General features: G+C 47.7%; 1 protein-coding gene across 1 annotated transcript; it reads left to right on the top strand.

Moving 5' to 3' along the window:
• Window positions 1–1,008: 1,008 nt before the first annotated feature.
• Window positions 1,009–4,737, top strand: LOC144111218 (uncharacterized). The gene has a single exon (XM_077644432.1). The coding sequence runs from the start codon at window positions 1,112–1,114 to the stop codon at window positions 3,185–3,187; it is 2,076 nt and encodes a 691-aa protein (XP_077500558.1). The 5' UTR covers window positions 1,009–1,111; the 3' UTR covers window positions 3,188–4,737.
• Window positions 4,738–27,444: the final 22,707 nt, after the last annotated feature.

The raw sequence follows: 27,444 nt of genomic DNA, 5'->3' as shown, positions 1-27,444 counted from the left end.
CGAGGAGCACACACAGCGTTCAGGGGCACTAACCTCAAGCGATCAACCATTAATTTAACGGCCACCTGGTAGGGTGGGCCTGTCGGCTATCCAGTGAGCGGAACGCACTCAACGTTACAGATGCCAAGCCGCGTCTACTTGCCCGATACACCACAGCTTTCGCACTCTGCCCAGGTTCAGCAGTAGTTAAACCGCACCAAATTTTGGCCTTTGTTTGCGCCACTTTTTTGCAAGAGAGCTCGCGGTCCCACCCTGTTTGCAGCCCTTTGGGATCTTTACGTCCTTATTGCAGCGTTGGACTGCCTCAGGGAAGAGAGCATGAGACCTCCCTGATTGGCGTTCAACAGCCTCTTTCAAGATTATTGTTGTTGTTGTTGCTGTTCCCCTCACAAAATGGCACATACCCACATTACCCAAGGTAACTTCTGTTCATTTACCTGAAACTTTTGTCTTCTTTCACTTGAGGTCAAATTGCCGTTGCCTTTGAGAAATATTGAAATGTGTGCTTTCTAATCCTGCGCAAAATGTATTTGAAAACAATCTAACGGTTTGAATACATTAATTGTTGACGCATTTAATTCAACATATGACGTGTTAAATACACGCGGTATGGACGGATGCAAGACAACTAGCGTTCATCATTCGTGTGTCTCTTGTCCTTCGTTGAAATGCACTATATATATATATATATATAGAAAAATGCATTGGCTATTTAAAAACTATTTAAAGCTATTTAAAAGACGTTAGAAACATCTGTTTAAAAAGGCTAGATTTTGTGCACGATGGTTTTGTGGCTGGTCGCAAAACCTATGAATTTGTCTATAACGTAAATATTAGTCTTTAACAGTAGTGTGATATTGCTGATATTTTCAGATCTGTCCCTGCGGTCGCATCCGACCTGCGCCATTACCCTTCCGCGTCAACACTGGGCCAGATCTTCCGCTACAGTTCAGTGTATATACTTCCGCCATGTAATTGGCGCGAACGACACTGGCGCCACCAACGACTTTGTTGTTTGAACGCTTGCAGGGTCGCGTGGTGCTCGTGAGCGGTTTTTGCGCGTTGTGGTCAGTTGCGTTGCGCTAACAGTTTCCCGTTCAGTTAATCCGTCATGGCAAAGAAGCCGAGGGTTAAGAAGACCAGTGGCGGTCGGCCCGAAGATGCCGCTACAGCGGCGGCAACGCAAAGACCGCCGAAAACGCGGCCCGCCAAGACCGCCGCTCCAGTACCGCCGACGAAGGGCGGGAAACAACAGTCTGCTTCAACTTCGGCAACCTCCAGCCCCAACCGTTCGCCGCAGATGAATAGCGTTCCTCGCGACGCCTCGCCGTCTACTCCCAAAAAAGCAAAGCGGCCGGCTGCGAGCAGAATACAAGCTGTGGCCCCGGAAAGACCTGACCCTTCCCCGCCAAAGAATGTCGAGGCACGACCTGCCGCGGACGTTTTTCGAGTCGGAATTAGGCAAGCATCTACGCCTAAACGGCGATATCGGGCCTACGCCAGCCCTGACCGAACACAGCCAAATAATTGCGAGGTGTCGCCTGACGTACCCCACGGGTCCGCGGACTCTTCCTCTGCGCCTGCTCGTGGAAAGCAACCTGCGCCAGTCAAGTCCCGTGGCCGTCCGAAGGCGAAGCGCGCTGCCGAGCTGGCAGGTTCCCGCGCCAAAGCTGGCGCCTCTGACGCAACCACACAGGAGGTCGAGCAGGCGGCGAAGCCTGCTAGGGCTGCAAAGCGAAGTCGTGCAGCTACTGCCGTGGTCACCGTTCCATCATCGCCGGAACCCAGTGCAGAAGAACCGCCCGCCAAGCGCCCTGCTGCTCACAAGTCGTCTAGTGGCGAGGTGTCGCCTGACGTACCCCACGGGTCTGCGGACTCTTCCTCTGCGCCTGCTCGTGGAAAGCAACCTGCGCCAGTCAAGTCCCGTGGCCGTCCGAAGGCGAAGCGCGCTGCCAAGCTGGCAGGTGCCCGCGCCAAAGCCGGCGCTTCTGAAGCAACCACACAGGCGGTCGAGCAGCCAGCGAAGCCTGCCAGGGCTGCAAAGCGAAGTCGTGCAGCTACTGCCGTGGTCACCGTTCCATCATCGCCGCAACCCAGTGCAGAAGAACCGCCCGCCAAGCGCCCTGCTGCTCACAAGTCGTATAGTGGCGAGGTGTCGCCTGACGTACCCCACGGGTCCGCGGACTCTTCCTCTGCGCCTGCTCGTGGAAAGCAACCTGCGCCAGTCAAGTCCCGTGGCCGTCCGAAGGCGAAGCGCGCTGCCAAGCAGGCAGGTGCCCGCGCCAATGCCGGCGCCTCTGAAGCAACCACACAGGCGGTCGAGCAGCCAGCGAAGCCTGCCAGGGCTGCAAAGCGAAGTCGTGCAGCTACTGCCATGGTCACCGTTCCATCATCGCCGCAATCCAGTGCAGAAGAACCGCCCGCCAAGCGCCCTGCTGCTGCCAAGTCATCTAGTGGTGAGGTGTCGCCTGGCGTACCCCACTGGTCTGCGGACTCTTCCCCTGCGCCTGCTCGTGAAAAGCAACCTGAGCCGCCCAAGTCCCGTGGCCGTCCGAAGGCGAAGCGCGCTGCCGAGCTGGTAGGTGCACGTGCCAAAGCCGGCGCCTCTGACGCAACCACGCAGGAGGTCGAGCAGCAGGCGAAGCCTGCCAGGGCTGCAAAGCGAAATCGTGCAGCAACTGCCGAGGCCACCATTGTTCCGTCGTCGCCGCAACCCAGTGCAGAAGAATTGCCGCTCAAGCGCACTGCTGCTGCCAAGTCCCCTAAAGTTTCAGAGAAGGCTAGCGCCGGGACGTCACAACCAAAGCAAGCTGCTCGTCCTGTGCCCGCGACGATGGACGTAGAAGCTGACGTCACGACTGCGGCAACTAGTGCAAGCCAGGGACCAAGTTCCGGCAAGACAGGCAAGAAGACTCTGAAAGCAAATGCTAAAAAGTCACCTACAAACGACCAGGCGAACTTGCCTTCGCTGTCAAGTGCAAGCCAGGGAACTAGTGCTGATAAGCCAGAGAAAACAACTCCGAAGGCGAACACTAAGAAGATGCCTACGAAAGGCCGGACCAACTCAGCATTGCAGAGCACTGGGCAGGAAGGCAAAAAGAAGCCCGCAGCCAACGGTCGTCCGGCACAGAAACGGGCACAGAGGAAGCAGAAGGGCGATGACAACGAGGTGTCTTCAGATGCTTAGAACAGCAGCTACAAGGTGCCACGTGGTCTACTGCCAAGAGCCAAGTGCAATTAAGGAGTGCTTTTATGACAACGTCTGGCCGTCAGAAGTGGACAACTCTGGGAGTGATTTCGAGGACATCTCCTATGCTTCGATTAACAGCATCATACCTCCAGCTGGGCTGCTGCAACCATATCGCACCAAGCAGCGCAGGCTCATAGGTGTTGATTCCAGAGACAGCAGTTCAGACGATGATATGGACGTCTCTCTTGGGGAGGATCTTCTGCCCAGGTGCGAAGCCCTGTTCGGCATGGACACCCTTCCCAACTCTACGACAACCAGGGCTGAGGCAGTCAGCACGCTGCTGTCCTTTGCAAGCACCCGCCCACTGCGCTGGGGTGCACTGGCTGAACTTGTCACCATTGTCAACAAGTTGTTTTCCTCCATCGCAAGGCTTTGGCCAAGATGTTGTCGCAGATGCCATGAAGCTAGGAATAGAAGCTCTGCTTGCATTCAGGAAGAGTAATCCAAATTAGTGGCGTATTCGCTGTTCTGTTGAAGAACATTCCTTCATTTTTTTTTTTTTCTTGCAGCATTTTAAACACAAGTACACTTGAGAGTTCTGATATTGTCAAGTGTTCTTTACCATAATGCCGTCATTGTGTGTTCCCATCCACTTACTAAGGGGGGAAACTTCATTGTCACAAATGGTGGACATTGATTTGTTTATTTTAGTACTTATTTTAGTTTATTTTAGTATTACTTGTTTATTTTAGTAACAGTCAGCATCTCAGGCTCATACTGATGAGTGCGGAATGACTACCTTGAAATGTCATTTAAACGTGTGAAGTCCTTATGTGCTGTGAAATGCGAGGTAAAAGTTGGTCTAGTCTTTCATTTACTTTTGTCATCAATACCATATGACATGATCATTGCATTGACATTTCACAGGTTTGGACCCTGATACTGCATTGAAGGTTCTATTTGCTAATGAAAATGGTGTCAGGTTATTGCCGCAGGAGTTTGTCTGTTCCAGGCAGACAAAAGTCCATAGCTATGCATCGGTTTGAGTGTGCCACTGTTGTCCAGTTTAAATCTCGTGCACAACTTTCTTGCATATGCTGTTGCATTATAGTCTGTAGGAACTGCACTTTTGCTATGGTTTTTATCTAGTGCTGTCAAAAATTGGGATTTTTGCCTCTCGCTGTGTTTGATGCTTAAAGCAGAGCCTTGTTTTACTTGAAAATGCACATTTACTAAATCTGCTGGCCACACCATGCATTGAGAGCTCAGTTTGTCGTTTTTACTTTTGAAAATTTCAGTTGCGTTGTGTCCTGCTGCTGTTCACTGCTACGATCTGAATGTCACACTGGCTGGGAATCATGTTCCTGATCTGTTTGATTTTGTTATTGCACACTGCTTTGTATTTTTTTCATTTTAGTTAATTTCATCATCATATTTAGTAGTTTAGTTTCTAGTTTTTGCAGACAAGGAAGTCTGCAGTGTTGGCTATTGGGCAGCTTTATTCAGTGACGGAATAGAATAAACGTGCGTTTTGAGTAGACTTAAAATTTGTGTCTGCTTCCCTGCCCAGCAAAATCTCCCTTGCCATCATAGCATGGCCTGTACTTGAGCCAGGAGCTAATCACAGCGCTGTACACTGTTGGCTTAAAAATGCACTGCATGGCCCATTTGCACACACCTCTTTTTCGTTATTCTTGAATTGTGCATGGTGCCTGCTGAGAGACTGATTAAGTGCAGCTGTGCTAGGGCTGTGCCCAGTCGAAGCCACTGAATGGCTAAGCACTCCTCTGCAGGGATGTGTATTAAGTACGTGCGGATTTGAGGCAAGAAGGCTCCAGCACTGTCTCGGGAGCGGGCTCCGTCAACCTATGTACACCATTCCCGGTGGTGAGGTTAGCTTACTACAGAATTTTTAAAAGTGACCCAGCAGTGGTCTTGGAGCAGAAAATAACTGACGTGAACTACTTGCCTCAAGCACGCACAGGTACGTTTCAGCGCTGCAACATATCTAGCAACGTTGTCGATGTCTCCTTGGGCGAGAGAACTACCATGACCCGCTGCGGCAACCTCATTTCGATAGAGGTGAAATGGAAATATGCCCATGTGGTGTGCGAGTGCACGTTCGGGAACACCAGGTGGTTGAAGTTAGTCCGGAGCCCACCACTACGATGTCCTTCGCAGCCAATACTGATTTGACAGTTTTGCATTGCCAATTTTCTGAGGTTGCGTGCTTAAAGGTCATAATTTGTGCTGTTGCTTGCTGTGTCTGTATCCTCTAGCGATGGATGGATGGATAAGGCTGAACCCTTTAAATTGGGCGGTGGTTCAAACCACCTGTCTACTTCTATGTCCGTGTGTTTTTGTTGCGCCCCTGTGTCCTCCTGAAAAGATATGAACCAACACGCCCAAATACAAGTACTTCTGGGATATGGCTGAACCCTTTAAATCGGGTGGTGGCTCAAACCACCTAGCCATGACTTGTGAAATCTACTATTTTTTCACTGTCCTTAAACCCCAATGCTTTGGGTAAATCATCCCCGCTGCTTTCCACTGTAGGGTGAAACCCTTTACAGAAAAGTATCAAGTGTTCAGCCGTTTCCTCCTCCTCTGCGCACACAACGCACACCGTGTCTATCTCGTGGTACCTGACTCGATATGTCTTAGTCCGCAGAACTCCCTTCCTGGCCTCAAACAACAAAAAGCTTCCCCTAAAATTATCATAGATATTTTCTTTGGCAATTTCCAGCTGAAACATCCTGTATGTTCCCAGTGTCGATTTCGTCAGCATCCCTGTTTTCCACAAAGCTCTCTCTGTTTCTTTAGCCGTTTTCTTAACTGATAATTGCTGATTTGCCCCCTACTGCTGTCCAGATATTTGCTTGTCAATTATCTAGTTCACTTTCTTCATTTCATGCCAACATTCCTTATGTACAGGTATCTGAAAACTTTTCTAGCCCACTGCTTGTCGCCCATTTTTCTCAATCGGTCCTCAAATGCTATCTTACTGCTAGCTTCTCTGCTCTCAAACGACGCCCATCCCATATCACCCTGTGCCCCCTGATTTGGTGTATTGCCATGTGCTCCCAAAGCCAGCCTCCCTACGCCGCGTTGTTTGATTTCTAACCTTGCTTGAACATCTGGTCTCAGGCACAGGACCGCATTACAGAAAATCAGGCTAGGAAACATCACCCCTTTCCAGATCCCTCTTACCACCTCATACCTATTGTAATTCCACAGTACCCTATTTTTCATGACAGCTGCATTCCTACTAGCTTTATTCATTACATATTTTTCATGCTCTGTCAGATACTCAGCACTGTTATTTATCCACACCCCAAGATACTTGTACTCATCCACAACTTCTAGCATGAGCTCCTGTATTCTATGCTCCCACCCTCATCATTAAATATCATGACTGCAGAATTTTCCTTACTAAACTTGAAACCTTTTCTATCTCCCTCTGTACCACAAATGTCTATCAACTTCTGCAAATATTCCTTGTTGTCACAATATCATCGGCATACATTATTCCCAGTAATGACTGTTTAATCCATTCTCCTCGCTTGAAAAAAAAAGGTTGAAGCCCAGTCCGCTCCTGTCTAGTTCGGTCTCTAATCCTTGCAGGTACAATATGAACAAGAAAGGAGACAGGACATCCTTGCCTAAGTCCCCGCTGTATCTCTATAGGCCCTGATACATTTTTTTCCCATTTTATAAGCACTCGGTTACCTTTATATATATCTTTTAAAAGATTAATTACTCCATCTTCTACACAAAATGTGCCCTGTATGTCCCACAAATACTCTTGAATAATGTTGTCGTAGGCCCCCCTAATATTCAGAAATGCTAGCCATAGGGGCCCGTGTTCCTTTTCAGCAACCTCTACACACTGCGTCAATGAAAACAGATTGTCCTCCAACCTCCTTTGTTTCCTGAACCCATTTTGTAGCTCCCCTAGCTAGCACCCCCTCATTCTCCACCCAAGCCTGCACTCTGTCCTTTATAATCTGCATCACAACCCTGTAAACCACAGATGTCACTGTTATGGGACGATAGTTACTTATCTCAGCTTTGCCCCCTTTTTCTTATATATCATGTTCATTCTACTTAATCGCCATTCATCAGGGGCTTTGCCATCCACTATCATTTTATTCACTACCTCTATTAAATAATGTTCGCTTGGATTTTGGTCCTAGCTTCTTTATTAGCTTAATCAGAATATCATCTGGTCCTGTCGACGTGCCACTAGGAACCTTCTTCTCTGCCCTTTCCCACTCTCTTTGCTCAAGTGAAGCAATTGCAGTAACCGGTCTATCCTCCTTCGATAAATTATGTGCAGCATTTCTTTCTCTAAATTTTTCTGTCATCCTTGTTCCTATATGTTTCATTGCTTCGTCCCCTTCTAGTCGAATACCCTGATCTGTAACAATAAAGCTTTGCTCTAGCCTAGACTTATTAATCTTTGTGTTTAGATGTTTCCAGAATTTCTGAGCTGCTTTTCTATCCTTTTTATTTACTTTTGACATCCATTGGGCACCCTTTCTTCTAATTTTCTCATTAATCAAATAGGATGCTTCCCTTCTACACTTTATGAAGGTACCCCATTTTCTGTCTACTTCAGCTTCTGGTTCCCCCTTCTTCTTGGAATATCTGTGTTCCCTGGATGTTTCCTGACGTTTCTCTATTGCCTTCTTGACTTCCGCATCCCACCAACTCTTAGGTTTGCATCATTTCCCTTTTGGCTTGACTCACTCCTTACTAGCTCTAGTTCAAGTAATCGAGGTAATCTGGTATAGGTCCATTCTGTTTCATTATCCTCAAAAATTACTTTCTCAATTTGTTTGGCTGCTGCTTCCAATTGCTTTTCTGGGTAAAAATTCCCCTGTGACTGTTCATATCGCTTCAGTTCAACATTGGTTTCTCTTCTGAAACTCAACTTGATATGCTTGTGGTGACTACCTAGACTTCTGTAACCATGTTCATCTATGCTCATTGCCCCTAATCTATTATACATCCTCTGCGACATTAGTGCACAATCTATCGTCGAGTGCAGACTCCCTGCCTCCCATGTTATGAGCCCTTCACACTTCTCGGTACTGTTGCATACAATTAAATCATGCCTGTCACATATCCAGCAGCATGCTTCCTGTTGAATCTGTGTACCCATCCAGGACTTCTATGTGTGCATTCATGTTGTCTAATATAATTTTCTAGCCCTGTTCTCCTAGCTCATCAATGTCGCTTGCAATACCATTGCAATTAACCATTAATTTAACTGCCGCCTGGTAGGGTGCAGCGAGGAGCACACACAGCGTTCATTGGGTGCCTAACCCCAAGCGATCAACCATTAATTTAACGGCCACCTGGTAGGGTGGGCCTGTCGGCTATCCAGTGAGCGGAACGCACTCAACGTTACAGATGCCAAGTCGCGTCTACTTGCCCGATACACCACAGCTTTCGCACTCTACACAGGTTTAGCAGTAGTTAAACCGCACCAAATTTTGGCCTTTGTTTGCGCCACTTTTTTGCAAGAGAGCTCGTGGTCTCACCCTGTTTGCAGCCCTTTGGGATCTTTACGTCTTTACTGCGGCGTTGAACTGCCTCAGGGAAGAGAGCATGAGACCTCCCTGATTGGCGTATGTTCAATAGCCTCTTTCAGGATTACCCAAGGCAACTTCTGTTCATTGTCCCCACTTCTTGATGTGCATTGTCCAGAAACTTTTGTCTTATTTCACTAGTGGCCAAATTGCTGTTGCCTTTGAGAAATATTGAAGTGTGTGCTTCTAATCCTGCGCAAAATGTATTTGAAAACAATCTATAGCAGTTTGAAGACATTAATTGTTTACGCATTTAAACATATGACGCGGTAAAACACGCTTGGGATGGACGGATGCAAGACAACTGACGTTCATCATGCGTGTCTCTTGTCCTCCGTTGAAATGCACGGCCAAAATGCATTGGCGATTTAAAAACTATATAAAAGCTATTTAAAACTCGCTATTCAAAACACGTTTGAAACCTCTGTTTAGAAAGGCTAGATTTGTGCACGATGGTTTTGTGCCTGGTCCCAAAACATAGAAATTAGTCCATTACGTAAATATGAAGTCATCAACAACAGTGGTGTGAAATTGCTGATATTTTCAGATCTGTCTCTGCGGTCACTTCCGTCCGGCGCCATTACCCTGCCGCGTCAACTCCAGGTCCGTTCGATTCGTCTGCACTTCCTGCACCAGTTCTGTAAAGTTCCGCAGCGGTGCCGTGGCGGTGCCGCGAGCGTGCAGCGCCAGTTCCAGCAGTTCAAGTGCTTTGCACCGCTGTTACGAATGGCGAAGTGCAGCACCGCGAGAACCAGTTCACGAAGTGCAGGCGAATTGAACGGACCTACTGTGCCAGTTTTTCCGCTACAGTTCACTGTACTTCCGCTATTCTAGTTCACTGTACTTCCGCCATGCAATTGGCGCGAACGCCACTGGCGCCACCAACGCCTTTGTTCTTTGAACGCTTGCGCGGTCGCGTGGTGCTCGTGAACGGTTTTCGCGCGTTGTGGTCAGTTGCGCTGCGCTTACGGTTTCCCGTTCAGTTTACGTCATGGCAAACAAGCCAAAGGTTAAGAAGACGAGCGGTGGTCGGCCCGAAGATGCCGCTACAGCGGCGGCAACGCAAAGACCGCCGAAAACGCGGCCCGCCAAGACTGCCGCTCCAGTACCGCCGACGAAGGGCGGGAAACAACAGTCTGCTTCAACTTCGGCAACCTCCAGCCTCAACCGTTCGCCGCAGGTGAATAGCGTTCCTCGCGACGCCTCGCCGTCTACTCCCATAAAAGCAAAGCGGGCGGCTGCGAGCAGAACACAAGCTGTGGCCCCGGAAAGACCTGTCCCTTCCCCGCCGAAGAATGGCGAGGCACGACCTGCCGCGGACGTTTTTCGGGGCGGAATTAGGCAAGCATCTACGCCTAAACGGCGATCTCGGGCCCACGCCAGCCCTGACCGAACACAGCCAAATGATGGCGAGGTGTCGCCTGGCGTACCCCACGGGTCCGCGGACTCTTCCCCTGGGCCTGCTCGTGGAAAGCTACCTGCGCCGCTCAAGTCCCGTGGCCGTCCGAAGGCGAAGCGCGCTGCCGAGCTGGCAGGTGCCCGCACCAAAGCCGGCGCCTCTGACGCAACCACACAGGAGGTCGAGCAGCCAGCGAAGCCTGCCAGGGCTGCAAAGCGAAGTCGTGCAGCTACTGCCGTGGTCACCGCTCCGTCATCGCCGCAATCCAGTGCAGAAGAACCGCCCGCCAAGCGCCCTGCTGCTGCCAAGTTGTCTAGTGGCGAGGTGTCACCTGGCGTACCCCACGGGTCTGCAGACTCTTCCCCTGACGAAGTTAAGCAAGCGCCTGCTCGTGAAAAGCAACCTGAGCCGCCCAAGTCCCGTGGCCGTCCGAAGGCGAAGCGCACTGCCGAGCTGGTAGGTGCGTTCGCCAAAGCCGGCCCCTCTGAAGCAACCATGCAGGAGGTCGAGCAGGCGGCGAAGCCTGCTGGGGCTGCACAGCGAAGTCGTGCAGGTACTGCCATGGTCACCGTTCCGTCATCGCCGCAACCCAGTGCAGAAGAACCGCCCGCCAAGCGCCCTGCTGCTGCCAAGTCGTCCAGTGACGAGGTGTCGCCTGGCGTACACCACGGGTCTGCGGACTCTTCCCCTGACGAAGTTAAGCAAGCGCCTGCTCGTGAAAAGCAACCTGAGCCGCCCAAGTCCCGTGGCCGTCCGAAGGCGAACCGCACTGCCGAGCTGGTAGGTGCGTTCGCCAAAGCCAGCGCCTCTGAAGCAACCATGCAGGAGGTCGAGCAGGCGGCGATGCCTGCTGGGGCTGCACAGCCAAGTCGTGCAGGTACTGCCGTGGTCACCGTTCCGTCATCGCCGCAACCCAGTGCAGAAGAACCGCCCGTCAAGCGCCCTGCTGCTGCCAAGTCGTCCAGTGATGAGGTGTCGCCTGGCGTACACCACGGGTCTGCGGACTCTTCCCCTGACGAAGTTAAGCAAGCGCCTACTCGTGAAAAGCAACCTGAGCCGCCCAAGTCCCGTGGCCGTCCAAAGGCAAAGCGCACTGCCGAGCTGGTAGGTGTGTTCGCCAAAGCCGGCCCCTCTGAAGCAACCATGCAAAAGGTCGAGCAGGCGGCGAAGCCTGCTGGGGCTGCACAGCGAAGTCGTGCAGGTACTGCCATGGTCACCGTTCCGTCATCGCCGCAACCCAGTGCAGAAGAACCGCCCGCCAAGCGCCCTGCTGCTGCCAAGTCGTCCAGTGATGAGGTGTCGCCTGGCGTACACCACGGGTCTGCGGACTCTTCCCCTGACGAAGTTAAGCAAGCGCCTGCTCGTGAAAAACAACCTGCTCCGCTCAAGTCCCGTGGCCGTCCGAAGGCGAAGCGCACTGCCGAGCTGGTAGGTGCGTTCGCCAAAGCCAGCGCCTCTGAAGCAACCATGCAGGAGGTCGAGCAGGCGGCGATGCCTGCTGGGGCTGCACAGCGAAGTCGTGCAGGTACTGCCGTGGTCACCGTTCCGTCATCGCCGCAACCCAGTGCAGAAGAACCGCACGTCAAGCGCCCTGCTGCTGCCAAGTCGTCCAGTGATGAGGTGTCGCCTGGCGTACACCACGGGTCTGCGGACTCTTCCCCTGACGAAGTTAAGCAAGCGCCTACTCGTGAAAAGCAACCTGAGCCGCCCAAGTCCCGTGGCCGTCCAAAGGCAAAGCGCACTGCCGAGCTGGTAGGTGCGTTCGCCAAAGCCAGCGCCTCTGAAGCAACCATGCAGGAGGTCGAGCAGGCGGCGATGCCTGCTGGGGCTGCACAGCGAAGTCGTGCAGGTACTGCCGTGGTCACCGTTCCGTCATCGCCGCAACCCAGTGCAGAAGAACCGCCCGTCAAGCGCCCTGCTGCTGCCAAGTCGTCCAGTGATGAGGTGTCGCCTGGCGTACACCACGGGTCTGCGGACTCTTCCTCTGACGAAGTTAAGCAAGCGCCTGCTCGTGAAAAACAACCTGCTCCGCTCAAGTCCCGTGGCCGTCCGAAGGCGAAGCGCACTGCCGAGCTGGTAGGTGCGTTCGCCAAAGCCAGCACCTCTGAAGCAACCATGCAGGAGGTCGAGCAGGCGGCGATGCCTGCTGGGGCTGCACAGCGAAGTCGTGCAGGTACTGCCGTGGTCACCGTTCCGTCATCGCCGCAACCCAGTGCAGAAGAACCGCCCGTCAAGCGCCCTGCTGCTCCCAAGTCGTCCAGAGGTGAGGTGTCGCCTGGCATACCCCACGGGTCTGCGGACTCTTCCCCTGACGAAGTTAAGCTAGCGCATCCTCGTGAAAAGCAACCTGAGCCGCCCAAGTCCCGTGGCCGTCCGAAGGCGAAGCGCGCTGTCGAGCTGGCAGGTGCCCGCGCCAAAGCCGGCGCCTCTGATGCAACCACACAGGAGGTCGAGCAGCCGCCGAAGCCTGCTACGGCCGCAAAGCGAAGCCGTGCAGCTACTTCGGAAGTCACCGTTGTTCCGTCGTCGCTGCAACCCAGTGCAGAAGAACCGCCCGCCAAGCGCGCTGCTGCTGCCAAGTCCTCTAAGGTTTCAGAGAAGGCCAGGGCCGGGACGTCACAACCAAAGCAAGCTGCTCGTCCTGTCTCCGCGACGGCTGACGTAGAAGCTGACGTCACGACTACCGAAACTAGTGCAAGCCAGGGCAGCTACAAGGTGCCACCTGGTCTACTGCAAAGGGCCAAGCGCAAGGAGCGCTTTTATGACTACGTCTGGCCCTCAGAAGAGGACGACTCTGGGAGTGATTCGGAGGAAATCTCTCATGCTTCGATTAACAGCATCATACCTCCAGCTGGGCTGCTGCAACCATATCGCACCAAGCAGCGCAGGCTCATAGCTGTTGGTTCCGAAGACAGCAGTTCAGACGATGCTGACGACGATGATATGGACGTCTCTCCTGGGGAGGATCTTCTGCCCAGGTGCGAAGCCCTGTTCGGCATGGACACCCTTCCCAACTCTACGACAACCAGGGCTGAGGCAGTCAGCATGCTGCTGAGCTTTGCAAGCAACCGTCAACTGCGCTGGGGAGCACTCGCTGAACTAGTCACCATTGTCAACAAGTTGTTTGCTCCGGTGAAGGATGTCCTTCCAGGCCGCAAAGCTTTGGCCAAGATGTTGTCGGAGATGCCATGAAGCTAGGAATAAAAGCTCTGCGTGCATTCAGGAAGAGTAATCCACGTTAGTGGCATCTTTGCTGTTCTGTTGAAGAACATTCCTTAATTTTTTTTCTTGCAGCATTTTAAACACAAGTGTACTTGGAGTTCTAATGTTGTCAAGTGTTCTTTTCCATCATTATTCCGTCATTGTGTGTTCCCATCCACTTACTAAGGGGGGAAACTTCATTGTCACAAATGGTGGACATTGATTTGTTTATTTTAGTACTTATTTTAGTTTATTTTAGTATTACTTGTTTATTTTAGTAACAGTCAGCATCTCAGGCTCATACTGATGAGTGCGGAATGACTACCTTGAAATGTCATTTAAACGTGTGAAGTCCTTATGTGCTGTGAAATGCGAGGTAAAAGTTGGTCTAGTCTTTCATTTACTTTTGTCATCAATACCATATGGCATGATCATTGCATTGACATTTCACAGGTTTGGACCCTAATACTGCATTGAAGGTTCTATTTGCTAATGAAAATGGTGTCAGGTTATTGCCGCAGGAGTTTGTCTGTTCCAGGCAGACAAAAGTCCATAGCTATGCATCGGTTTGAGTGTGCCACTGTTGTCCAGTTTAAATCTCGTGCACAACTTTCTTGCATATGCTGTTGCATTATAGTCTGTAGGAACTGCACTTTTGCTATGGTTTTTATCTAGTGCTGTCAAAAATTGGGATTTTTGCCTCTCGCTGTGTTTGATGCTTAAAGCAGAGCCTTGTTTTACTTGAAAATGCACATTTACTAAATCTGCTGGCCACACCATGCATTGTGAGCTCAGTTTGTCGTTTTTACTTTTGATGATTTCAGTTGTGTTGTGTCCTGCTGTTCATTGCTATGATTTGAATGTCACACTGGCTGGGAATCATGTTCCTGATCTCTTTGGTTTTGTTATTGCTCACTGGTTTGTATTTTTGTCATTCGAGTTATTTTCATCAGCATATTTAGTAGTTTAGTTTATAGTTTTTGCAGACAAGGAAGTCTGCAGTGTTGCTTATTGGGCAGCTTTATTCAATGACAGAGCAAAATAAATCTGTGTTTTGACTAGGCTTTTAAAGTTTGTGTCTGCTTCTCTGCCCAGCAAAATCTCCCTTGCCATCATAGCATGGCCTGTGCTTGAGCCAGGAGCTAAGCACAGCGCTGTACACTCTTGATTTAAAAATGCACTGCATGGCCCCTTTGCACACACCTCTTTTTCGTTAGTCTTGAATTGTGCATGGCACCTGCTGAGAGACTGATTAAGTGCAGCTGTGCTAGGGCTGTGCCCAGTCGAAGCCACTGAATGGCTAAGCACTCCTCTGCAGGGGTGTGTATTAAGTACGTGCGGATTTGAGGCAAGAAGGCTCCAGCACTGTCTCGGGAGCGGGCTCCGTCAACCTATGTACACCATTCCCGGTGGTGAGGTTAGCTTACTACAGAATTTTTAAAAGTGACCCAGCAGTGGTCTTGGAGCAGAAAATAACTGACGAGAACTACTTGCCTCAAGCACGCACAGGCACGTTTCAGCGCTGCAACATATCTAGCAACGTTGTCTATGTCTCCTTGGGCGAGAGAACTACCATGACCCGCTGCGGCAACCTCATTTCGATGGAGGCAAAATGCAAATATGCCCATGTGGTGTGCGACTGCATGTTCGGGAACACCAGGGGGTCGAAGTTAGTCCGGAGCCCACCACTACGACGTCCTTCGCAGCGAATACTGCTTTGCCAGTTTTGCATTACCCATTTTGTGTGGTCGCATGCACAAAGGTCATAAAAACGTGCTGTCGCTTGCTGTGTCCATATCCAAGGTGCCAAAACAGTCAACATTTAATGAGGGAGCGCCCGATACAGCGGTTGTAATGGTTCGCACGCACCTTTGGAAAATTCAGAACAGCCAGAGAGAAGGCTATGACGGTGTCTCCGTGTCTCCTCTACTGTGGCCGCCCGCAGCATATCCCAAGGTGCCGCAACTGCTTCTGAAGCGAAAGTTTCACTACGCTAGGTAAAGCCGATTTCGCCGTGTGCTGCCGGTTGGCCTTCAAGTGAGCCAGAGGTTCAGTGTGGCTGTAGGCCTTACCATATGTGGTCCACCATGGTGTCGCACCACACCATGGTTGTGACATCAGTCTGGAGGGAATATAAGCCGGAGCTATGCACTCTATGTTACTTAGACGCCATGGAGAAAGCGAGGAGCACACATAGCATCCATTGGGTCACCAACACCTAGCGATCAATCATTAATTGAACTGCCACCTGGTAGGGTGGGCGCGTTGGCTACCAATTGTGCGGAACGCACTTAGTGTTAAAGACACCAAGCCGCGTCTACTTGCCCGATACAGCACAGCTTTCTCTCTCTACCCAGGTTCAGCAGTAGTTAAACCACACAAAATTTTGGCCTTTGTTTGCGCCACTTTTTTGCAAGAGAGCTCACGGTCTCACCTTGTTTGCAGCCCTTTGAGGTCTTTACGTCCTTACTGCGGCGTTGGACTGACTCAGGGAAGAGAGCATGAGACCTCCCTGATTGGCGTTCAACAGCCTCTTTCAAGATTGCCAAAGGTAACTTCTGTTTATTGTCCCCGCTTCTTGATGTGCATTGTCCAGAAACTTTTGTCTTATTTCACTTGAGGCCCAATTACTGTTGCCTTTGAGAAATTATGAAATACGTGCTTTCTAATACTGCACAAAATGTATTTGAAAACAATCTAGCAGTCTGAATACAATAATTGTTGGCGCATTTCAACAAGACAGAGTAAAACGTGCAGGATGGATGAATGCAAGACAGCTAGCGTTCATCACGCGTGTGTGTTGTCCTTCGATGAAATGCACTAGCAAAATGCATCCAAGCTACAGTGACCAACTAGCCCTTCTACTGTTACAATTAAAAATGCCTATAGCGTACGCATTGTCTCCTAGGTAGACAAGAACTTTTCTCATTGATTTTCTTTTCGGCGGCCTTCACTGCTGCTGCAAATGTAGTAGCTATAGTTGAAAGGAAAAGTTTTCTCGGTGATACCGCTTCCTTTCGATGGTGTGAAAATCGCTTGTGGCAGCGTTGTTCTTGGTTCGCTATATCTATGTCTTACTGCAGGATTATCGCTTCCTAGCAAATCCTAGTGAGAAGGGTTTTCCAAAAATTTTTTCGTCTCGATGTATAATGCGTGAACTCCAACTGGTGTCCCTGTTAATACAGTCCATGGATAGTGTGAAGAGAGTGGGCGCACTTTGTGTTTCCTAAGTGTTTCAATGATTTCAAGCTTCTGGTGTTTTCAAAAAGAAGGTATGTGTCATTAATCCTGTTCATTGGCAATATCCCGGACGTTTTTCCTGCGTTTCATCAAGAAATACTTAATATGTCCATGCATAGTTTAGGCATCTTTTTTTTCCGGATTCACCGTTCTGCTTACTAAGTCCTGCACTTGCGATGTGCTGGTCAGTGTGCATTGCCGCAAGTGCCAAATATGCCACGCAAAGGGAGAATAGATACCCATTCTTTCTGTTTAGCCTCCCTGAATGCTTCTACATCAGCTTTCGGAAGAGGAATCAATATGATCTTCAACAGCTTATTTGTCAGCGCTTCTACCATTTCAGATGCTGGCTTGATGGTGGTTGTAGCATGCCTTCGGAGATTACGCAACGTGGCGTGATGCTTCACAAGGTCCCCGACTTCATCACAGGCAAATTTTCCATGCCCAGTTTTCATGAACATCAACTTTGAAAAAGTCCAATAGTTGCGCTGGACCTCATAAATTTGGCTGCACCATCGCTGACATATGTCTAGTTAGTATATAAAACTACCGTGTCGAGCTATCGTGAGCTGTGTCCTCAGTTATGATAGCCAAACTGTGGGTTTTATTCGTGCTGTGATGATGCAAGTGAATATCGAAACTTGGGATTTCTGCCAGTGGGACGACTGCGTTTCTTCAGGAAAGACGACCGTCCAGATTTCTCCAAAGTCAAAGTAGAGGACAATGCTACTCTTTTGCAAGAACTCCTTTTCCTTTCCAATGGCTTTCCCTCGAAGCCGTCTTACGTAGTCATGTGTTTCCATAATCTCAGGCATTCCTGGAGGTGCTCAAGAAATGGGACTTGGTTCGATTCCTTTCTTATTAGGTCATCCTTTTTCTGCATTGCATACAAGACCTCCTCTTCATCTGTAATCCCAAGCGCCAGTGCCCTAAGAGCTTGAACAGTGGAACATGCTTCCACTCGCCAAGTAAACTCATGTATGCGTTGGCTAAGCCCGAAGTGCCATTTATGCCTGCAGGTTGGAAACAGTCAGGTGTGAGCTCTTTACCAGATCTTTTGAAGGACAGACATCAGAATTTAGGCATTTATGCGGCAGGTGTTCACTACCCAGTTTCTGAGAGAGTCTGTGAAAGAAAACTGAGTGTAGGCTGTGCAATCCCTCTGCTTATATTGCCAGTTGACAACCTTCCTAGCTTTGTGGAAGTAACATTCGCTGTAGTACATGGAGACACATTGTTTGTTCTTGCCTCAGTTTGATCTCTATACAAATTATTTTGATGACCACTTTCAAGCCACTGTTGTAGAAAACATTGCTTCCGCTGTCTATATCGAGGGTGTACAATAACCCTATATAGGGTTAAGTAGACTTCATTAAGTGGGGTGATGTGGGAGAGGCCTTTGCCCTGCAATGGCCGTAGTCAGGCTGATGATAAGTAACCTTATGCGCTTTTCTTACGATTTATATATATGATGCTGTGCTCTTGAGAAGACCCATTCTGTTTTGAACAGCAGCCTGAAAAGGCTGACAGTTTAGTCCATGTATTTGTCTTTGTGCCGCCGTAATGTGCAAAATGTTCGACAACCAAAGAAATGTGCCTCATATCAACCCACTCTATGCTTTCTTTGCTTGTGGTGATCAGTACTGGTTCATAAAGCCTTGCATTTTGTGCTTAGACTTGCTCTTTCCATTGTCATTTTTGATCAGTGCTTGGTGTTAGCAGTATATGCAAAATGTATTGCGTCTCAATTGAGTCACTAGGTTGGACGCGCTTTTTTTCTAAGGCTCTCACTTTTTTGGTCTGTCAAGACAGTGAACACTATATCAGTTGCTCAGGGTACCCAGAGCCATAGAAATATGTCATGTTGAGTAGCTGACATTAAATGTGGGTCCCGTATTTATTAAATCAATACCAAGTATCAGTCATGCAGGTGGCAAAAGTGATGAGGAATGAACGCATTAGCCAATTAATCTGTGGCAAACAGGCTCAAGGATTGAAGCTTGGCTGGTGCAAGTGTTTGCCGAGTGGTGATGTACATTGAGTAGTTAACAGCTGCCTCAGCCAAGCTTAAATCCTTATGTAGTATTTCTGCAGACGTGGTGCTATAACTGAAATAGCAACGTGGTGACACTGTAGTTGTGTTTCACTGCAGTAGTGCTTTTTTTTTTTTGGAAAGCTTTACCAGGTGTTTACAGATATGCAGGGATCATATATGCCCCATTGTTCAGCCTTGAATTGACACAGCTAGGGCACTGATAATAATAGTAATAGTGGTTTGCTTCTTCTGTACTCAGTAGAGCCAATAGGTATACTAGCATCATGCGGCTAGAATACATGACTTTTATTGTCGCTGATTACAAATAAATTTTCTGCCCAGTTGGTTTGGCACACACATGCATGCAATACATGATATAAGCCAAAAGTCACCGAAATCAAGAAGCATTGTGGATTTTTTTTAATTTGTGGCATTGATTAGTTGGAGATTAACAGCATAATTATTCTATCATTAGAGATATTTGGTAAGAAGCAGTAGAAGAAACACCACATGCCACTGGTGGGATCAGAGTCCACAACCTCCGAATTTTGCATCCGGTGGTCTGCCAACTGAGCTAGAGCAACAGCTGTCCGAAATTCGGAGGTCATCAGCGCTGGTGAGAGCACTGGCACTGGTGAAAGAGGGGAAGGAAGAGTAGGATAAGCAGGACGGCAATGAGCCCTGCGGCCACTCTAGATGACCATTGGTGTGCGGCAACCTTCAAGGCCCATCCCACCATGAGAAGCTCTACTTGTGAGCTGCACAGAGCAGCCTCACATCGTCCTGTGCTTGTAAGCCTTGAAAGGGAGGTTTTGGTTTGTTAGGGCAAGTTTGGCAAGTGTGCTTAAAATCCGCTCTGGTGCTTGGGCATAACTAGCAGGTTGACGATCTGCCCCCTATATACCAGGTGTTTCAGGGAAGGTTTTAGGTAATTCTCAAAAATAGGTTTTTTTGAGGTGAAAATATAGTTTTTTGAGTATAGTATTAGCAGTGATGGCAGACACCAGAAAACCGGTGAATCATCTAACCCCCTAGCGGACCTGTACAAGGCAGGCTCGTCGCAAGCCAACTGTCAATTCAGGGCTCATGATGAGTCAAGCTTGTCCTGTGCTTTCGGCACACTGTGTCTGGTTTAAGGCGAGTATAGGGTTCGTCTAAACCATTTTTTTTGGTTTGCCGACAGGTGGCAACACGTTTAATAAATGACTAGTTTGTTACCATTTTTAAGAAGAAATGAGTCTATTAGGCGGTTAAGTAGCCCATGTGCTGTGCGATGTCAGTGCATGTTAAAGACCCCTGGGCGGTCGAAATTATTCTGGAGACCTCCACTATGGCACCTCCTTCTTCTTTACTTCTTTCACTCCCACCGAAATATGTGAGATAATTACTGCATCAGTTTCTTTCCTCAAAACCAATTGTTTTTGTCTTCAGTAGTAAGCTAGTTAGCTAATTAATAATCAATAACTTTGTAACTATAGTCATGTGCCTAGATGCAATTAGAGATTTCCCATAAAACACATAACTTCTATAAAACGTCTTCAAACAACTCCAAACATCTAGCAACGTCTAACTCTAGATTGAAACGTTTAAAAACATCCCAGCAATGGAGGTTTATCCACAAACATTTTAAAAACGTACTGAAAAAAGAGGTTTACTCACAAATGTTTTGAACACTTCTCTAAACATACGTTTTCCATGTAACATTTTAAAAATTTCTCTGATGAGAAGTTTACTTGGGAACGTATGCAGGTATGAAACTGCAGGTAGTATGAAACTTTTCAGTGCAAGAGAATCTTGGAAGGTGGCCCCTGCAAAACAAGCATCCTGCTACTTCCTGTTTTAATGCCAAGCAATTTAGTTTTTTTTTTATTGGACACAACTATGGCAAAGACTGATGAAGCAGGTTTTCTTGCCTCATTCGCATGCGTATTTATGCTGCAAAGGGCAGCTGCCCGCCCTTTGCAGTTCGACCTATACTGCACTTATCTGAGCAAACAAAATCTGCAGCTCTAAAGAAAGCATGCGCACTAAACCTAATGAAATAGCCAGTAAAAAAAAACGGGTCTTCTTGGGCATACCATTCAATTCCAATTGGAACCAGTTGAACCCAATTGGTCAGCCAGTCAGGCTCATGAGTCCAACTGGGTAGTCCATTTCATTTTCCTAGTTCCAATTGGGCATTCCAATTGGTGCTGCGTTTCCAACTGGATTACCCAACTGGTTTGTGAAGTTCCAATTGATTTCGGCACTCCCAGTTGTATCACCCAACTGGAACCATTTGAAACCAATTGAGGCTCCCAGTTTGAACCAATAAAATCAATTGGAAGCTGATCTCCCAACTGGAAGCTCCAGTTGGTTTCAACTGGGCGATCCAATTGGAAAATCTTAGTGTAAGTCTATGATGTCCTTCATTCTGTATATATATTTAGCTGGCTATAAAACAGAACTCTAGGCTAATTAGGTTCTTGTAAAAGAGATAGTAGCGGCTTAATCTCATGAATTATTTTCATCACTTCCACCATCACTGTGGGCGTTCTTCAATTAGGTAGCTTCGCTATAATGTTCACCCGCCACTGGCTCCAGCTAGACGGTATATATATGTCACTGCAAAAGGGTGTTCTGTGGATATACGTTGAGAACTTGTGTTGGTATACAGTGTTGGCCTCTATGTGTGTGTGATGCATGCGTGTTGGTCTCTCTCGATTTTCATAACGGCGTGTATTTATAATTTCAGTACCCTTGTAGAAATGTTGGCAGCAGTCTCACAGCAGTTATAGAAGAAAGGCCAATTGGTTCCAATGCAATTCTAATTTTTTTTGCTAACTAGTTCAAACCATTTGAGTCGAATAGGTATGCCAACTGAGTTCAATTGGTGGGCAATTTCGTCTGGTTGGGTGGCCAACTATTTTTAATTGGAAGCACCAGTTGGGCTCAATTGGTCAAGACCAATGGGTGCCGAAAACACATTTGGTTTTCGACCCATTGGTTTCAACAGGAAATTTTCCAACTGGACCCACTTTTTTTTTACTGGCATCCCACTGGTTGATTTTAGAGGGTTCTAAATCTACAGCATACTGATCTTGAGTCTATAGGCTTCATATAAGGAGCCATTTCCAAAAAATAGAAATGTCTAAAAATGTTCTTAACGAGTTCTTACGAAGAAGTTTTCTAGATTTTTTTTGGCAGAGCATTAGCAGGCATGTAACATCTCTTTTTGCCTCATTGTCTACAGAACATCTGAATATAGATTTCTTCTAGACATTACAGTATACTTTTGTAGACGTTTGTTACACGTTGTGTAGCCCTTCTTGTGTTTCATGGGTTGTTGCCAGTCGTTAGTAATAGTCATGCCAGTTTTCAGAATTTATATTAGGATACAACATAAAAAAATAGCAGTTGTTAATAGTGGGCCGCGATCCACAGTGTACTGTATTACTCGGATAGCCAATCACAAAAGTAAATGAAATTAGCTGTTTAATGTTTGACTCTAACAAAAAAGCCAGATATCAAAATTCTAGAGCTTATAACTTTTGTTCTCGTGATTAGCTTTAGGTGACGAGAGAAGTTTTAACTATGCCATGGACTACTTTTTTGTCGTGGAGGAATTCTGTGCGCCGGTCCTAAATGTAGGCGGAACTTCACTGCAGGGGCTTAATTTGTATCTGACTTTAGAAAACGCGATTACTCGAATCAGCGTTTTGCATGCTCAATGAAATTTAGCTTTTTGACTGGTTACGTACCCTGTAGAGATTCCTTTGCTTGCATGGTTTTCGAAAGCGCCTGTATTTTGGTATGTATGTACGAGTCACAGCGCCGAGGATAATCAAGTCTTTGAAACTCATAAAACTTATATGGCTACTGCTAATGACCGGCTACAAATCTGATTGCAACCATTTGCCTAGCTGAGTCGCCGAAGCAGCGCCTCGCTGATGTCGCGTGTCGCCATTCATATTACATCACATTACTGTGTTGTGATGTCACTGCCATTCACTGATATCGTTACCACGGCTCTACGTCACCACCTATATAGCGCTAGCGATAGGCCTCGATCGTGATAAAGAGCACTTAGTGACTCTTTGGAGCTCAATTAAAATATATTTCAAGCGCTTGTTGCGTCCAATACTTTGCCATGGGTTATCTTACATACTGAAAAAGCCCATAACAAGCTTACTATAGCCTCAAAATTTGATGTCCCAACCCCTTTAAGGCAATTCACTGTTTTTCTGGTGTCTGCCAACACTGGTAATACTAAATTGCAAAAGCTAAATTTTTACCCCAATACCCTATTTTTTAGATTACTTAATTAGTCTTCCCTGAAACACTTGCTATATACGAGAGTGCAGGAAAAGGGATGGCATTGTCGTGGTTTTTAGCCGATGCCATGCCACCTGCATGGTTTTGGTTAGGGAAGGGTTAAGGAGGGGGTAGTGTCTATATATGTGGATGCCGCTAAATATATCCTCCAACGACACCAACAGAAGGTTAAACCATCCCAACAAACAAAACCTCAAAATCTCCAAAAAATAACCCATTGGGACATTTGGAATCTCCCCAGGAGGTGCTCATGTTTCCCGAACACATCCAAAAACGTCCCCACAACTAGCAGTGTCCAATATGATGTGCATTCCAGGGAAAGCCCCAGAACGTTAGTGCTCGGTTTTAGTAAAATCACTCCTCCTTTTTCATGCAGCCTTCAGGCATATAGGCACACATATGTGCCAAATTTCAGGCATTACAGGTGGTGTAATACACATGTCTGTTCATGTGAAGGCATGCTGGCTCAGTCGTCCTGCACTTACCTGTTCACATGAAATGTCCTATATTTTACACAAAAAGAAAATATTAATTCAAAAAGTCAACCGATCCTGCCCATATAACGGCAATTAGCAGTGCCATACAGAAGTCATTTCAATTTACTAGCTGTGCTCTTTACATTTAAATGAATAAAAACAGCAGACACATACATACATGTATGTGCCATTATATACATGATTAATGTGGTGTCAGCATATATATATAATGATGGCCACTTTTTTCTCTAACTGTGAGAAATGTGGAAAAATGAAGTAAGAAAACCATAATGCTGGCTGAAAGTTGATGCACCTTGAGCTTGCGAGTTGCTGAGGGCATGCGATCAGCAGTCACTTGGGACCAGGCAGCAGCTCAACAACACCACTGTTTCACACTTGCAAGTGCGGCCTGTGGGTTGCATTCGCATTAAATTCTCGTTTGAAGCAGAGAGAGAGAAACGATATTAATTTATTGCCAAGGATTTGTAGATTGTGGGCGACTGTACCTCAGTGTGACCCGGCCCCGTACTGGGGTGACTTAGCTCCACGGCCCCAGTTCACAAGAACTTCCTGTGTTGTCTTCTCATGCTTCAGCAGCAGTTGATTCCAGCTCTCTTCAGAGGGAGCTGGCAGGAGCATATGAGGTGGAGGCTTTCCCATGTCAAAATTTTCCCAGTCAAAAAAAAAAAAACTGTGGGTCCAGTTGAAACCAATTGGCCGAGAACCAATTGTGTTTTCACCACCCATATTGGGCTCGACCAATTGAGCCCAACTGGTGCTTCCAATCAGAAATAATTGGTCGCCCAACTAGACCAAATGGCCCACCAGTTGCACTCAATGGTTTGAATACCGATGGTTTAATTTGAATTAGCCAGCAAAAAAAAAAATAGAATTTCATTTGGAACTATTTGGCCTCTCTTCTATGACTGCTGTGAGACTTCTGCCAACAAGGGAACTGCAATTATAATTACACGCTGTTACAAAAATCAAGCGTGCATTGAACACTATATATAGTGACCTAACATCCACATAATATGCGACCTTGGGTTGCTAATTCCTGGCAATTTAGGCATGCAGGGTTATACTCCCAGTTCTTGATAAACGATAACCTAGCTAGCTCTGTGGGGACTTAGAATGGATAGAGTCTAGATTCTTCTTAGGATCATGGCCTGTGCAATATTGCTAAGGTCCGCATGCGGATCGAGGCAGATAAATCCGTACCTATCCCCGGATTCCCTGAATGAGCTGGGACCCATAATCAGTTTTATTAAGTGTTGTGCAACCTCGCAAGATGCAGGCTGCTGTCTTGCCTACCGCGCCTTTACAGAAATTCGTAATGGCCCGCTTCGAGTCACTTCAGACGGTGTGCGTCGATGGATCCATATGGGCACACCTCTTCAGCTTACACAACTGCGGCTGCTTTAACTACAGCAGTGTTAATTATTCTTCCTTCCCGGGTCATTGCACATACTGTGAATTTGTGGTAGGTTCGCTTAGCCATATTCGACTTTCAACGCATGATCAGAGCTCTCACTGAATTCGTCTCCCATCGTGTCTGCCTCGAAGCATATCCTTAGGCATTGGTTTGACGATTGATAGCAATTGGATTTCGTACTGCTTCGGCACGCGTTTCCTATACACTTGCGCTTGGTCCACTAAAGTGCTGTTCGCAATGTACTACGACGACCTGAGCGAACAGGGGGATATGTCGTGGCACGGTTTGATGTGCATCGCGGCCGTACTACAAGCGGCGCCATGTTGACAATTAAGGGCGCGCTGGGCCTGCCTGCCAGCCTGTATGCCGGCCGCCAGCGTCAGAAAAATGCGCCAGTAAATTGTTCGCGTTCATATATCAAGCCCTGGAGTAGAGGAATGCCAAAAGTGAATCATTTTTAAGGATCGTTGGCAAGTACCGAGTTGCTGGTACAAGTGATAACTGCGATACAAACAAGCTTCTTCTGCTGCCCAGTGCGGTTTCCTCGCGACTGATGTGAGATCCGCTGCTGAAGGCGTCGCGTAACTCGACAGTGTTTTTATTTTGAGATGAGGTTCACAGTAAAACGGTGAAGCGAGTAGCACCTTTATTACAGTACCAGACAGTTCTGAGTCGCTCTCAGTTGTAGCATCGATGTGAAGGTTAGGCTTAGCGGCGATTACGGCAGCCAGGCAGCAGCGCATCTCGTTGCACGGCGCGTCCGCGGTCGGCGTCGTTGCCAAAAGCTTGGCTCGCTCACTACTCGCAGTCGCAAGGTTGGAAAATCGAGCAGCGAGCGACTGGCCCGCGACTGCCGCTTTTCGACCAATATGCTACCGTTTGCGACCTCTGCGACTCGCAAGTGCAAATGAGCCCGCTACAAAAGCCTACATGCACACGTGAAAGCAAACGCATGTAAAGATCAACTTGGGTGACCAAAAAAAAAATAGACGAGATGGGCGTATATATGTAGTACGCTGCAGATGCGCAGTTTCAGGTGACGGATTTTCTGCAAGTTGAAATCTCGAGAAGGGCCCCTCTCGATGAGATTCGCATGAGCAAAGCGATGTCTGCTTCGGCGGTATGTCAATGACTGCGTGAAAAAAAAAAGCAAAATGTTGAGTTAAACGTTCCGAAGTGACGCCGGGGCTATGATGTGTGCCGTAGTGGAGGCCTCATTTTAATTTAGTCCACTTGGGGTTCTTAACATGCGCTTACATCGCGCAGAACACGGGCGTTTTTATTTGGCCTCCATTGAAATACGGCCGACGCCGACACCTCGATCGAACCCGCGATGTTGGGATTGGCGGAAAGTTGCCAAAGCCACTGACCCAGGGGTATATGATCGAGTTATAAGCAATGTCAACTTAAGTTGACATCATTTTTGCAGGCCTGAGAACACAGGGAATGAACTTCGAATACAAAACCAGCCTCGACTGTAAATGCGCGTTGTTCGAGTTTATTAAGGCATGGTGGCTTTGAAGTGAAGGCATTAAGCGTTTGCAATATTGATTAATATTTTCACGATATTTTAATTTTTAATAAGTCAGAACTTTAACCGAGCTACTCAATCGAAGCGCCTGGCTACAAGGAATTTTTGCCGAGTATCGGGTTGAAGGCAGCAGTTAAGCTAGGGAAGTTGCTCCGGCATAACTGAAAGCTGGTAATTAGAATTCTTATATACCCAAACACTTGTGCCGCCTTGGTGCTACTAAAACTGCTAAGCGCGCGCGTTGATATCGACGACGTCAGGCAAATTTACACGAATGACCATTTCTATATTCATAATGAATTCGCATTCGACAACGCACAATATATTACTCCCGAGACATACGAATATTTATTTTATTCGAATTATGCATCAATCGCTCGCACTAAGCTGTAAAATGTGTCTTCTCTGAAAGTTGCTTATTGTTTCTATCGTAAAAAGGATATCATTATCGCACTTTTTGCCTGCTGTTAAATATTGGTATTAATTATCTACTTTATATATGGATTACCTACCTTTACCTCTAAATTACGGTTTAGGCATTTAAGTACAGCCAGTCCCAATTTCAGGCGTTTTCTTTACTAAAATATAACCAATTGGCGCCCAGGCTTTACACTACGGGCACAAAGATACAGATGTAGGAATTGCTGATAAATCTCTTTTCTTAACAATCTGTCGATTTTGATATATCAAAGAGAGCCTGTGCGACACCAAATCGGGCATAAGAGCTTCATTGGCTTGAGTGCGAAGACGCTAGCGCACAGCCGCTTCCGTCCCCTGCCACCCACAAGTCGATCAGCTGATTCCCTGCTGAGTTGATGGCGCTACCTTATAGCCTTCCAATCAATTTTTGCTACATCCATATCAGCCCCTTGGGCGGGCTGTTGAAGCATCATGACGCCCCGGTCCTCAAAGAGCTCGGATGAGCAAGCTGAGCTCATTTCGAATTTCTTTCGCTGTCAAATTTGGGTTGTTCGCTACTGGCAGCCACGGCCCTTGCTGCTCTTCATATGAGACCCTTTTGGTCTT

This window comes from Amblyomma americanum, chromosome 11 (genome assembly GCF_052857255.1).
Source record: "Amblyomma americanum isolate KBUSLIRL-KWMA chromosome 11, ASM5285725v1, whole genome shotgun sequence".
NCBI lineage: Eukaryota > Metazoa > Arthropoda > Arachnida > Ixodida > Ixodidae > Amblyomma > Amblyomma americanum.
The sequence above is the reverse complement of the archived record's forward strand: the minus strand, read 5'-3'. Positions and strand labels throughout refer to the sequence as shown.

Bases quoted from the DNA above. Each gene is read 5' to 3' on its own strand.
- LOC144111218 (XM_077644432.1), top strand. From the start codon at position 1,112: ATGGCAAAGAAGCCGAGGGTTAAGAAGACCAGTGGCGGTCGGCCCGAA.